General features: G+C 44.8%; 1 protein-coding gene across 1 annotated transcript in view; it reads right to left on the bottom strand.

The window, feature by feature from the left end:
• The window catches only part of LOC140385752 (DNA topoisomerase I, mitochondrial-like), a 211,882-nt gene extending 198,817 nt beyond the window's left edge, over positions 1–13,065 (bottom strand). Inside the window, 2 exon segments of the mRNA XM_072468224.1 lie at positions 12,755–12,794; positions 12,931–13,065. Coding sequence (XP_072324325.1) covers positions 12,755–12,794; positions 12,931–12,963 — 73 coding nt within the window. The 5' untranslated portion in view covers positions 12,964–13,065.
• Between the last annotated feature and the right edge of the window lie 1,328 nt (positions 13,066–14,393).

Below are 14,393 nucleotides of genomic sequence, written 5' to 3'. Positions count from 1 at the left end.
CTTTGCCTGTGCGGCTGGTGGTCCAAATGCTCACCTTGGGGGTGTTGTACAGGAGTTTCAAGCACAAGGTGAACCCTGTCCCTCGCCCAAACCGCTCAAGTAACTCAATGTGGTACTTTCATTTGACTCTGTCGAAGGTCTTTTCTGCCTCCAGAGAGCAGATCACCTCTGGTGTTCTCCCCAGATGGAGTCATTAATACATTCAGCCTGATGTTCGCAGTTAGCGGTCTACCCTTGACAAAGCCCATCTGGTCATCTCCGCCCACTTCTAGTACACAGTTCTTCAGTCTCTTAGCCAGGACATTTGGGAATATCCTCACGTCCACATTGACCAACGAAATGGGTCTGAATGATCAGAATTCCGTTGAGTCTTTGTCTTTCTTGGGTATCAGCGATATCATGGCCTGGGTTAGCATTGGAGGCAGGGTGCCCCTCGCTAGCGAATCGGTGAACATTTCCCATAGGCAAGGGGCCAGGGTTGGTGCGTACTTTTTTAAAAATAGAAGTCCACTGGGAACCCATCGAGTGCCATATCCTTCCCTGCCTGCATGAAGTTGATGCCCTCCATGATTGCTCTGTCCTCGATGCTTCCAGGTCCCCTCATCTGTCATCCCCCACGACTGGCATGTCCAGTCCATCGAGGTACCACTTCATCTCCGCATCCCCGTCGGGGGGCTTGGAGGTGGTACAGTCCTCTGTAGAAGGTCTCAAATGTTTGGTTGACTTTTTTCGGTTCAGCTACCAGTCGCCTCTGCTATCTTTCACCTGTGCTATCTCACACATGGCTGCCTGCTTTCTCAGATGGTGAGCCAACAGGTGGCTATTCTGTTCGTGGAAGGGGTGCCCCTTGTCTGACGGAGTTGGTGCACTGCTCTCCCTGGTGGATAGCAGGTTAAATTCCATCTGGAGCTTTTTCCTCGCCACCAGCTGCTCTACGGTCAGGACCTCAAAAGTATTTTTTGTTGGCCTCCAGGATGGTTGCCTGGCCGTCCTCTCTTCCCTGTCTATATGTGCCTTGTAGGCTATAATTTCTCCCCTAATCACCACCTTCAGAGCCTCTCAGAACGTGTAAGAGGAGACTTCCCCGTTCTGGTTGTTAGTGATGTACTCGCCTATGGCCAGTGATGTTTTCTGGCATAAGACCTTGTTGGTTGGGTGGGGTGGGGTGGGGTGGTGAAAGAGAAGTCAAGGGTCCACTGCCCCCAGCTGCTCCATAAACGTTCCCAGTTCCCTAGCCATACCTTGCCCCCGCCCCCCCCCCCCCACCCCATGATCAGTCGGCGTGTGTCAATGTTGGCGATTTCCATCATTGTCTTTTTAATGAAATCCATGTCGTCCAAGTTGGGTGCCTACACGTTTACCAGAAATAAACCATCCAGGACACCGCTGACCATGACGGACCGTCCCCATGGGTCTGTAACTGTCTTGGCGTGCTAAACACTGTCCTCTTGCTAATCAGTATTGCTACACCCTTAGCCCTCGTCCCATAGCATGAATGGCCTGTCCCACTCAGCCCTCCCTTAGCCGCAGTCAGTCCTTCTCCCTCAGGTGTGTCTCCTGTAGGAAGACTGCGTCAGCTTTCAAACTTCTCAAATGCGTGAAGACTCTGGATCTTTTCACGGCACCTTTAAGTCCCCTGACATTCCAGATGATAAACCTGGTGGAGGGGTTTCTGTCTCTCCCCCTTCCTGCGGGATCAACCATACTTACCTAGTGGAAACATCCCTGCACTCAAGGTTTCCCTTTGTTCAGGGGGCACCCAACATAGCCAACTGGGTGAATGTCACGCGGGTGTGCCTCTGCACACCGGTGGGTTTCCCTTTGTTTAGGGATCCTCCGAAGTGGCTTTTTGCGATGCCATCTTGTTCCCTCAACCTGCACCTTACCTGCTGAAACCAATCTGAGACCCAACCCTTTCTTCTCTTTTGTATTCCCCTTGTGTTCCTTCTCCCCCGCCTACAATTTTCCCACCTACAACCACCCCCCCCCCCCCCCCGTGTCCCCCTTTGCGTAATGCCAAGTCAACCTTAGTGTTAAGCAATAAAGTCTACTATTTAGAGAATTGTGTTATTTTCCTTCCCTCAGAGCTTCTTCCAAGTCATGTTCAATAAGCACTGATTTTGTTTCCCCCCCAATTGAGGGGATGCAGTAAAATCAGTAAATTTACCTGGCCTGGTTTTACTTTGTCCCGTGAGTCTGCTCGTCCATTCAACTAGATTATGGCTTATCTATTTCAATTCCATTTTCCTGCAATATCCCTACATCCCTTGATATCTTTAATATCTAGAAATCCATTGATCTCAATCTTGAGTAAATGAATAATCCCCCACAGGGTACAAAATTTCAAAAATTTACCACTCCTGGAGTGAAGAAATGTTGAGGATTGCCAGGCCATGTTCAATTGGCTGCATATCCACGTGCTTCCATCACTCCGAGTGATGCTGATGTGGGAAGTCTGAAATCTTGCCAACAGCCGTTATCAAGTTGGTCCCTTTTCAGGTTTGTACAACTTAACAGCATACTAGCACTCACAACTTTGGGGAAAAGGATTACAAAAACATTAGGAGTACAGACCTCAAAATAAGTAAATTCTGAAATGAGGACCCAAAAATTAAATGCATTGTTTCCTTGAACTAACATTCTGTACCTTTATGAATGTAAACTTCACTAGAATGGTTTGGGGAACTCTTTGTACCATTTAGCGACAAGACTAACCTCGACTAGGATGACTTCCAAGATAAAACAGCTATTAACTAGTCACCAATTTACTTCAACGGCAAAGTAGTCTCTTAGTGCAAGTAACTGAGATAACTTTTTAGTGCGAATCATCACATTCACAAGAAGGGAAATTTACAAGTAGCATACAAGAATCCCAAAAGTTGAAAAGCATTGCTTCCACGCCATTTTTCTAAACCATTTTCCAAACAAAAATATGGGCTTATTACTCATCAACAATTTCATTTCAAATGCTTTTGGGTTTTCAGTGCACACGTTATCACTTGCATCTTTCAAAAACCCATAATAAATCTATGCATCCAATGACATTAAAGATGGTGACTTATGTCACAATACCACAGGCCAAGAATGGCGTGCCAGGGAGATCTGCGATTTCAGCTTCAATATGTAACTCGCGCCAACTAGAATGCTGTGCTTGACTACCATGCTTAGTTCACATCCAGACAACTGGAGGGTGTGCTCGCTGACATCTTCAACCTTTCCCTACTCGGTTCAGAGGTTTACACCTGCTTCAAGAAGACTACCATCACACCGCTGCCAAAGAAGAAGGCAACATGCCTCAACGACTACCGTCTGGTGGCCTTGAATCTATCATTCTGAAGTGTTGCGAGGGGTTGGTCACAAGACACATTAACTTCATACTCCCAGAATGTCTTGATCCACTACAATTCGCATAACACAACAACTGGTCCAGAGCAGACACCATCTCCCTGGCCCTACTCATCCGTGGAGCATCGACAAGGTCTCCGGCGTCAGACTCCTATTCATTGACCTTCAACCTTCAACACCATAATTCCAGCCAAGCTCATATCAAGACCCCAAAATGTAGGACTTGGCTCCTCCCTTTGCAACTAGATCCTCAACTTACTGACCCAGAGACCACAATCAGTAAGGATAAACAACAACACCTCCTCCACGATAATCCTCAATACCGTACTACACTCCATATGCTTCTCCCGTTGCCTGCGTCTATATATTTACATCGGGTATTTATGTATGTCTTCATGTATGGAATAATCTGTCTGAACTATACGTAGAACAATACTTTTCACTGTACTCTGTGTAAGTGACAATAAATAAATCAAATCAAACATTCACAAGACCTGGACAGCATTTAGGCTTGGGAAACTTAATTTGCAATGACCATCTCCAACAAGAGAAAATCCCACAATCTTCCTATCATAATTACTATTGCTGAATCCGTACCGTCAATGAGGTGCACAGCAGCAATTCACTGAGACTTATTTGACAGCACCTTCCGAACCCATAAACCCTACCACGTAGAAGACAGGAAGGGCATCAGATATATGAGAACACCACCACTTGATTCTATGGTGCATCTGTAAGGTAAAGAGTCAATGTGGACATACACAAGGTGGCGGTGATTAGGAATGCGCAATAAATGCTGGCCACACAGCTGTAGGACAGTGCGTGAATACTGTTTGCATGCACTCCCTTGCGTGGACTAGCTTGCTTCTGATTTTCAGCCCAGCTATTGAGATTGAGAGACAAAGGCAAATATGCAAAGAACTTTCCTGTCAGTACATATCCCCTAGGTTCTCAACAGTGTCTCATTGTGGTGACATGGAAACGGTGTCCCTTGCAGACCCAGCCTGAAGCTCCAGAGGAGGCTTGGCCCCCCAGCCATGCATTATGCAGACCCACCCGGCACCCATGGAACAAACTCCCAGCCATGAGAAAATAGCTCTACTGCTCTGGATACTCAGGAGAGTTGAAGGCTAAGCAACTAAACACTTCAAGAAAACTTTTTTTTGAGGAGCAAAGGCAGACAGATGTCTAAATGGTAGTGGTTAGCACTGTTGCTTCATAGTGCCAGGGTCCCAGGTTCGATTCCCGGCTTGCGTCACTGTCTGCACGTTCTCCCAGTGTCTGCGTGGGTTTCCTCCAGTTGCTCTGGTTTCCTGCCACAAGTCCCGAAAGATAATTCGGACATTCCGTATTCTCCCTGACGCGAACAGGTGCCGGAATATGGCGACTAGGAGCTTTTCACAGCAACTTCATTGCAGTGTTAATGTAAGCCTACTTGTGACAATAAAGATTATTAAATAGGTCATCTATCACAGTAGCTCTACAAGAGACCAGACTGGCTGAGAGTGGATCACTGAAAGAAAAACATTTCCGGGCAATGGAAGAATTCAGAGGAAATATGTGCACAACTGCAGACTTCACTGTGAGGAACTTGCTCTCGGGTGAGAGCCCAAGCCTGAATGTTGTGGAGCAAGTAACCATGCATTCACACCATGCAAGTGCCAAGAAATGACCCATTCCAACAAGAGAGAATTCAATCATTTCCCCATGACATTTGATGGCATTACCATCGCTGAATTCCCCATCATCAACATCCTGGAGGTTACCATTGACCAAAACTGGACTGAACCCAGCCATATAAACACTGCGGCTACACGAGCAGGATAGAGGCTGGGAATTCCATAGCTAGCAACTCATCATCTGGCTACCATCTAAAAAAGATTGATGTTAGGAGTATAATGGAATATTCTCCACTTGCCTGGATGAGGGCAGCTTCAACTCTCAAAAAACTCAACTGCATCCAAGACAAAGTAGCTTCCTGGATTGGCACTCCCATCAACCACCTTCAACATTCATGCCTCCATAACCGATGTATGGCAGCGGTGTACCATGAAGATGCACAGCAGCAACTTACCCAATTCTTCTTCCACTGTACTTTCCAAATCCACCACCTCTGCCACCTAGAAGAACGAAGGCAGCAAATGCATGGAATTTCCACCACCAGCATGTTCCTCTTAAAGTCTTGCATCACCGAGCTAAAACTATAAAGTCAATCTTTCATCGTGACTGGGTCAAAATCCTGGAATGCTCTTCCTAACAGTACTGTGGTGTAGCTATATCACATTTGCTCCAGCAAAGGCAGTTCACCACCACATTCTCAAGGCTGATCTAGCCAGCAACACATCCCATTAAATAAATTTTTAAAAGCCCACATCAGAGAGTTGCTCTACACTGACAAGGTTGCACTAACATTCATTTAGGAACACCTGCAATGGCAAACTGACAGATTCGCTCACATATGTCAAGTGTTTGGTTTGGTTTGACCATTTCCATCAGGAACACAAATATCATGGTACAAGATGTACCATGATGTACTCGGCATCTCTTGGCAGGACAATGTCACCAAGAACTTGGAGCATGCCTACCCACCCACATTGCCAAGTCAACCCTGTCTCAGCTTCATTCAATCTGGTGGAATGGCAGTGTCTAAACAAAATACCATCTGTATGAACTAGGCACTGGATGTCTATACATCCTCTCTCTGCAAATGGAATATATGACAGTCAGTGTCATTGGCAACTGGGAGGGAGGAAATTGTTGATGGCCATGACCTCTGGACACTGAATACCTGCAAGTGCATTCGAAGAGGCGAACAAAAACATACAGCTTAACTGACCGAGAAGTGCTGAGGTCAGCAAATCATGTATCTTCTTAGCAGTGTCTTCCTCTGCAGCAAATGAACCAGAGACTACCAAAGCAGACCAAGGCCGAGTCACACTAGGCAATACTTACAGGGTTGACCACCATGGCACAAACTATTGTCTGTATGCTGTCACCATCTCTGAAATAGTGAAGGAATGAGTTATGGTGGTCTTTACTGAAAGAAAAATCCGCACCATCATGAAATGAGCATAATACATCCTTGCAATGGTCAGGAAGATGGTAGAGCATTCACCTTTATGTTCTTCACTGTTGTTTTGGTGGTCATCTGTGGTTTCAGGGCTCAAAACTATTCTTCTCATTAGTTAGTGATTACATGAAAAATTGAAGTATTCCATTCGGCCCCTCCAGCCTGCTCTATAATTCAATACGATTATAGCTGATCTGCTTGTGTTTCGAATTCCTTATTCCCTTTTACCCCCAATATGCTTTTATTCCCTTGCCTAGCCAAAAGAGGACTCCTTTGAATAGGTATACGGCAAGTTAAAAAAGTTTATTTGGCGTAAAATCAGCTTACGATAGAAGTTGGCTACACATTAAAACCTAGTCCATCTGTATGGCAATGAGTAATTAGATAACCACGTGGACAGGTTCAATATTCCCAAGGACATTATGCTGATTGCCAGATGAGTTCATAGTATCGACAGAATCCCTAGTGCAGAATGAGGCCATTCAGCCCATTGTGTCTGCATTGACCCTCCGAAAAAGCACTCTACCCAGGTCCACTCCCCTGCCCTATCCTCATAATCCCATGCATTGATCATGGCCAATCGCACATCTTTGGACTGAGGAATGGAACTAGAGGAAACCCACGCAGATAACGTAACAACTCCACACCCAAGCCCAGAATGGAACCCAGGTCCACGGCACAAAGACAGTGATGCCTGTTGAAATATAAAATTCACTATGAGTGAGAAAGATGGTATTGGGAGTTTCTTTGGAATTCTTTACCACAGTATACAAGGTATGTGTGAAAAATAGAAAAATTGTAGCATTTACTTTTCAAATGCTTTAGCAGTGAGCAAAGCTTCACTGGGCTGAAAAGCCTTGTTCTGTGCAGTTGTGGTTATAAATTTTACCCACACATTCTGCAACGTTTCTGGAATTTTTAGAATGTAAGACTAAACTTGTGAATACCGAATACTAGAGTTCAAAAAGCATTGATACAGTGCCTCAAGGTTTGGTTAAAATTATACCTCCTGTATTTGAAGATGATATTGCAAGTTATTTATGTGATAACAGTATCCCAAGAAGTGTTGCTCAAGGTGAATCTACTTACCAATGAGCCCCTTGAATGTTTTTTTATAAAATGTATTTTTATTGAATTTTCAAGTTTTTACAATTATTGCATCGAAACAAGAGAAAAAAGCCATAGGTTTCAATGCAAAACAGGTACAGCACATAACATATGTCATTGAAAGCATAGGAACAAATAAAGCCAGATGAGTCGGGGACAATATCCCCAACGTGTTCCCTCTACGGATACAGGATCCATCTACACCAAAGCAGGAAGATTACACAGCACAGAGTTACATCATACCATTGCTTCAAAGAAAACTAACTGAGGAAAAAAACCTGAGAATCATATAGCTGTCAGAGAATTACACAGATAGCCACAACGTAATGCAATTCCCTTCCAGCCCCAGGATCCTCCACAATATAAACAAAAATCATAGTATTACATAGAACATACAGTGCAGAAGGAGGCCATTTGGCCCATCGAGTCTGCACCGACCCACCCAAGCCCTCACTTCCACCCTATCCCCGTAACCCAATAACCCTTCCTAACCATTTTTTGGTCACTAAGGGCAATTTATCATGGCCAATCCACCTAACCTGCACTTCTTTGGACTGTGGGAGGAAACCGGAGCACCTGGAGGAAACCCACGCAGACACGGGGGAGAACGTGCAGACACCGTACAGACAGTGATCCAGAGGGGAATCGAACCTGGGACCCTGGCGCTGTGAAGGCACAGTACTATCCACTTGGGCTACCGTGCTGCCCTATTGCCCTAAATCAATTAGCATGAGCTTTTACGATGCTTTAATTGCATCTCAGGCTCTCAAAATGCCTAGCTGTCTTGCAAACCAGGATATAAAAAACACCACTGCAGCAGTCATACACATTAACTGAGGCTTTTAACGCTTACTGTACCAAAACTTAAAACATGTCTGAAATTCCTATACCCATCACACTTGCCCAACATTAGTTCCACGCACTTATTCTCTTAAACGTAAATTAGCCTGATTTCCCCCCCCCCCCCCCCAAACACATGGGGTGGGATTCTCTCAGCCCGGGGCCGGCCCGGAGAAACCCCGCGACCGGCGCGAATTGCGCCAAGCCACTAGCACACGATTCTCTGCAGAGCGGAGAATCAACGCCATTGACGCCAGCGTGGTTGGCGCGGCGGCAGCTGCTCTATGCAGCTGACCCGCCGATTCTCGGGCCAGATGGGCTGAGTGGCCGTTGTGGAAACGCAGAGTCCCACCAGTGCCGTCCACACCTCTGAGCCGGTGGGAACTCAGCGTTGAAGGGTCGGGGTCGGCCTGTGGGGGGACGGGACGGGGGTCTGACCCCGGGAGGGGGGGGCTCTCCGATGAGGCCTGGCCTGCGATCGGGACCCACCGATCGACGGGCCGACCTCCCAGCCTCCTTTCTTCCTCGCCGACTCCTGTAATCCTGCACCATGTTGCGTTGGGGTCGGCGCGGACAAGGGAGACACCGCGCATGCACAGAAACCGCGCTAGTAGGACTGCACATGCGCGGTTTCGCACCGGACCCACGGCGCATGCGCTCATCCCCCGGCCGGATCAGCAGCTGGAGCTGTGTGTAGCGCACCAACGCCGTGCTGGCCCCCTGTAGGTGCCCGAATTGGTGATCCTGGGGCTGTGTTTACGCCGTCGAGAAACACGATGCAGTTTCCGACGGCGTCAACACTTCGCCTCAGGATCAGAGAATCCTGCCCACAAAATTCAAAATTTTCCTGTACATGTACAATTCCCCCTTGGCTTAGTCTTACCTTTGCTTTAATCAGTTTCCTTCAGCCTGTACCTTTGATTCAGCCAACTGAGCTGTGCATCTTCCCCTTCTTCACTGATGGAACAGGCTTTAGGCAGCTCCATTTTATTCTCAAAAACAAAACTCTTTTTTTATACCCCTACCTTGCTGTTAGCCCACTTCTTAGAAACCATCTTTTATAATAACACTTTTGGTTTCAACTCTTAATACTGCTCGCCATCGGTTTCTCTTCTGCAAGTGCATTTTCTTTTTCTATAAGCAGGTGCTTAAAAGACAAATTAGGATTGGCAAAACGATGCTTAAAAAGACCTACAAAGACAGATGAAGGCACTGCTTTGTTGATGAAAAATGGTAACTTATTTATCCCTTGTGTGTGGGCGTCATATTGCCCAAGTATTTGGTGGATTAACTTAAACCTCAGCAGTCCATGTGGAACAGTCCATGTGTTTGATATAAACCAAGCAGCTTGTTAGGCCACTTCAGAGGACAGAGTCAACTGCAATGGTGTGGGCCTGAGTCATAGATAGACTGACAATTATTAATTTGTAAATGTTGCAGACCACCAACATAAGGGGAGAGAGAGAGCAAGATGCTCGAGCAGATAAGGATGACTGTGGGACAATGCAAGTAAAAATGAATCAGAAAGTAGAAAATGAATATCATAAACATAATAATGTAAAACTAGACATGTAAGAAAATCAAAGAAGAAAAAGGCCAGTCAGCTCATCAAGCTCACCATCTAGAATCCATACATAATTCTGTTGTCATAGAGGTTTACGGACTTGCCATCCACACCACCCTTGAGAAGAAATCTGGGTTACATATTCTGGCTCTCAATTACATAACACAATTACATTCTACAAATCCATACTAATTCCACAGGGGAATAAACATTTTCAGCCATTATGAACATCCTCACACAGTTTATGCATTAGGATATTTTTATGGCTAAATGTTATGAATTATGGTGAGAGTGGATACAGGTGCTTTCTAAAGACTGGAAAATACATAAACTCGACTGATCAAGTTTAAGTAGATTAACCATTAATTTCACAAGACCCTGGTACAGGCACAAAAAAGGCCAAGTTAGAATGCAAGATTTATTTAGTACCTTCCTAGAAATGTTCGCATTTAACATTACAAGTGAGGTACTAATTTAATGGGATATACAAAAATAGATCATTAGTGCTGTATACAGTTAAGGGTGCTCTTGGTTTTTCTGTGCTGATTTTCTTCCATTCTTTCCCAAAGGAGATGTTTATTTAGACAGTTCCACAGCCTCCAGTACAAAATCCAAGCAGTCATTCTTCACATGAATCTAGATAGTGTTGCAGACTTGACCATCTCAATCCAGCATGATTCCATCTTCAACAGGTATTTATTTGGCACACTTTCCAACAGCGATGATTAATTACTGGCACAAATACTTCCACTTTCCCTGCACCCTCCTGACTAGATCCACTGTGCTTAAAATAAACTGAACTATCTAAGGAGTAAAATTGTTTTTAATCAGTAATCCAGTTCAAATATGTTAGCATGTTTAATGAACTGACAAGACCAAATAAGTTACACCCACTAATACTTAAATTAACAGCTTAAATTGGTGATTTGAAGGTCTCTGCTAAACCAGAAAATAAAATCAAAGCATGATCTTATTTTTACAAAAAAGGTTGAATATTGCGATGAATTATGATGGTTAGAGACAAAAAATGTGAAACATTGAAAGAATCATAAAATGAACACCAAAATGGGAGCCTTAATAGCTGCAAGTGTCATCGTATGTCAAAGGTTTGGAGTTCTTGCACCCAAGAAAACAGAATGAAATTAGCGTACTTTTTTCACTTTTATCTTCTACCATTTTCTTACCACTTCCTATCTTCTACCATTTCTTTACCACTTCCTATCTTCTACCATTTTCTTACCACTTGTTAAACCACCTACTATATATTATACAACAAAACCACAGGGAAAAATGTTTAAATACAAGAGTTGCATAAATATAAAAGAAACAATGATCGGAGAAAGAAAACCAATAATACAGAACTCTCCTGGGGCACTGTATTAAAGCCATCCCGAAACCAGGTTGTACGCACTTTGCACCTCAAGTATAAAGGAACAATTTATTCTTTGTTGTGATAAAAAAGGTGCATAATTGGATAAGTCAATTTCTTGCGGGAGATCATATGTAAAGCTATTTATTTAATCATTGCTGAGAAACTAAGGGACATGCCTTTGTAATCATTATAATGTTGCAGAAAGAATATTTATTTTAAAATAAAGCGATCAGAATATTCCATTTCAAAATTATATGCATAACATTTATTTTAATGTAATCCTATGGATAATGACAGTATAAAAATATCCATGTTGATCTGCAATATCTAGTACACGTATGAATGAATGAAAGTCACCATAGTCCCAGAGGACAATAGGTTGCTCTTCCCTTTGAGAGAGAGCTGACTGATGGTGATTTAACCTGAGGGTCACCACACCTCAGGAGAGTGGCAAGGTTGAGAAGGTGGGAACTTCATGGTAACCTCAGCCTGCACGGGAATTGAACCCACGCTGTTGGTGTCACTCCGCATCACAAACCAGCCATTTAGCCAACTGAGTTAACCGGTAGAACAACTATTGGAAAAAGTGGAGGGCCAAAATTAATCTCCACTGAGGAGGCAAGGATTAGTCAAGGATAGTAAGCATAGCTTTGTTAAAGGGAGATCATGTTTTCCAACTTTTATTGAATTTTTCAAGGTGATGAGGTGTGTAAATGCGGGCAGTGCAGTCAATGTTGTCTACATGAACTTCAGTAAGGTTTTGGACAAGGTCTTGCACGGGTGACTGGTCAAGGGGATACGAGCCCACAGGATCCAGGGCAATTTGGCAAATTGGATCCAAAATTGGCTGAATGGCAAACGGTGTTGCTCGAAGGCTGTTTTTGCGACTGAAAATTTCCAGCGGCATACGTACGGGTGGTGGGAATCTGGAACTCACTGCCTAAAAGGGACCCAGTCGACATTTACCAAGCACTTAGGGGAACGCTGGAGACGCCACAGCACAGAAGGCCAAGCGCTGGGAAATGGGATTAGTAGATGGGTACCGCGGCTGGAATGGGTCAAAGGGTCTCTCTCAGTGCTGCAAAAAGCCCCTTGTGACTGAATTCTACAGAGAGTGAGCACGGGCCTGATGGGTCAAATGGCCTCCTTGTGTGTTGGCGGGGGGGGGGGCGAGGGGCGTGGGTGTAAATGGGGCTGATTCAGCCTCCAGGGGTCAAGTGGTCCCGGGGGGGGGGGGGGGTAAATAACGTGAGTCGGAGGCATACAAGGGGGAGACGGGGGGGGCAGTTGGCGGATAGACAGTTGGGGCGCGCGCGTCTCCTTGGGAGGGCAGCGCGTGCACGGACAGAGGGTGAGAAGCGCGCGCGGGGATGGGGATTGGGGGTCAGGCCTGATCTCCCTCCACAGAGAAATAAAAATAGTGGCGACACCGAGCGAAGAAAAAGAGCCTACTCACCACTCGAGGAGGAGTCCGGCACCTGAGGTAAACTCTCCCCCTGCGGGAAATACACAAACGACAAACTTTCAAGCGTTTTGTTTTTGGTTTGGAAATAAAAAACATGGAGTCAAAATAATTCAGTCGCCCTCTGAAAGTACACATTTTTTTTTTGTTGCTTTTTATAAACTTCTCACCTCCGTTGACGTTAAGGTCACGGCTCCGTTCATCGTATTTGATAAAGCCGTTAATTTGGTTTTTCAAATTGAACTGCTGCCTCCCCGCAGCCCGGTCTCCGCACTCTTATAACCTGCACCAAGTGCCGAAAGGTACTCACTGCGCATGCTCCCGAACTCGCATTCCCCGCCCATCACTCTGAGTGAGCAGAGTTAGCAACACTTGTTTTTTTTGGATTGGAATTTGTTAATTTTTTTTCTTGGAAAAAGAATAATTTGTAAATTCTGCAGGATATTTGTACATACATCATGGAAAATGATATATAGACCTGTCAATGCAAATAAGCTCAAATATACTTAGGTTGTGCCAGGCTTGTTTTATCAATTCATTTTGACAATAACTATACCATAATGATAAATTCTGCATATATTTATCATTCTTAAAAACATTTACAAAACTCCATCTACACGTTTGCTGATGACACAACCGTGGTGGGTCGGATCTCAAACAACTGTGAGTCAGAGTACAGGAGGGAGATGAGGAACTTAGTGGTGTGGTGTGCTTTAACCAATGGCGGACCTACATTTTTGGGGCCCCGAAGCTTGAACTGTTATGGGGGCCCCTTCGCAACCAGCAACGAGGTCTGGGTAACCACTGTTATCTTCTTCAATGGGGTTGTTCCACGACAGATCACCACAAATTTTTAAAAAATGTAACCACTACATCTCAGATTTTGATTAAAATTGCTGTCCTGGATTATCTCACATGTCAAAGTCACTGCTGTGAATAAAAATTTCCTATGTGTTATTTCATAGAATTTACAGTGCAGAAGGAGGCCATTCGGCCCATCGAGTCTGCACCGGCTCTTGGAAAGAGCACCCTACCCAAGGTCAACACCACCACCCTATCCCCATAACCCAGTAAACCCCACCCAACCCTAAGGGCAATTTTGGACACTAAGGGCAATTTATCATGGCCAATCCACCTAACCTGCACATCTTTGGACTGTGGGAGGAAACCGGAGCACCCGGAGGAAACCCACGCACACACGGGGAGGATGTGCAGACTCCGCACAGACAGTGACCCAAGCCGGAATCGAACCTGGGGCCCTGGAGCTGTGAAGCAATTGTGCTATCCACAAGGCTACCGTGCTGCCCTGTTATAACCTGCCTACTTACGATTGGCTGGGGACTAATGACTATCCCACAATCCTATGGGAGTATGAACTTCCCCAGCCAATCGTAAGTAGGCAGGTTATAACACTATGCCTTATAGTTTTTGGGTTATGGGGGGATGAAAATTAGGGAAATGTTATATACATGCATGATGCATCATAGAATGATGAAATAAAACATAGAAAAGACCACAGTCAATATAATCTTTTATTTTAGACACCTATGAGAATACATACTACATGAAGCACATTTTACAAAATACTCTTTTTTTCTGTTTTTTCTAGCAACATATTCACGTACAGTTTTGT

This window comes from Scyliorhinus torazame, chromosome 11, assembly GCF_047496885.1.
Source record: "Scyliorhinus torazame isolate Kashiwa2021f chromosome 11, sScyTor2.1, whole genome shotgun sequence".
Taxonomy (NCBI): Eukaryota; Metazoa; Chordata; class Chondrichthyes; order Carcharhiniformes; family Scyliorhinidae; genus Scyliorhinus; species Scyliorhinus torazame.
This window is presented reverse-complemented; position numbering and strand designations above follow the sequence as displayed.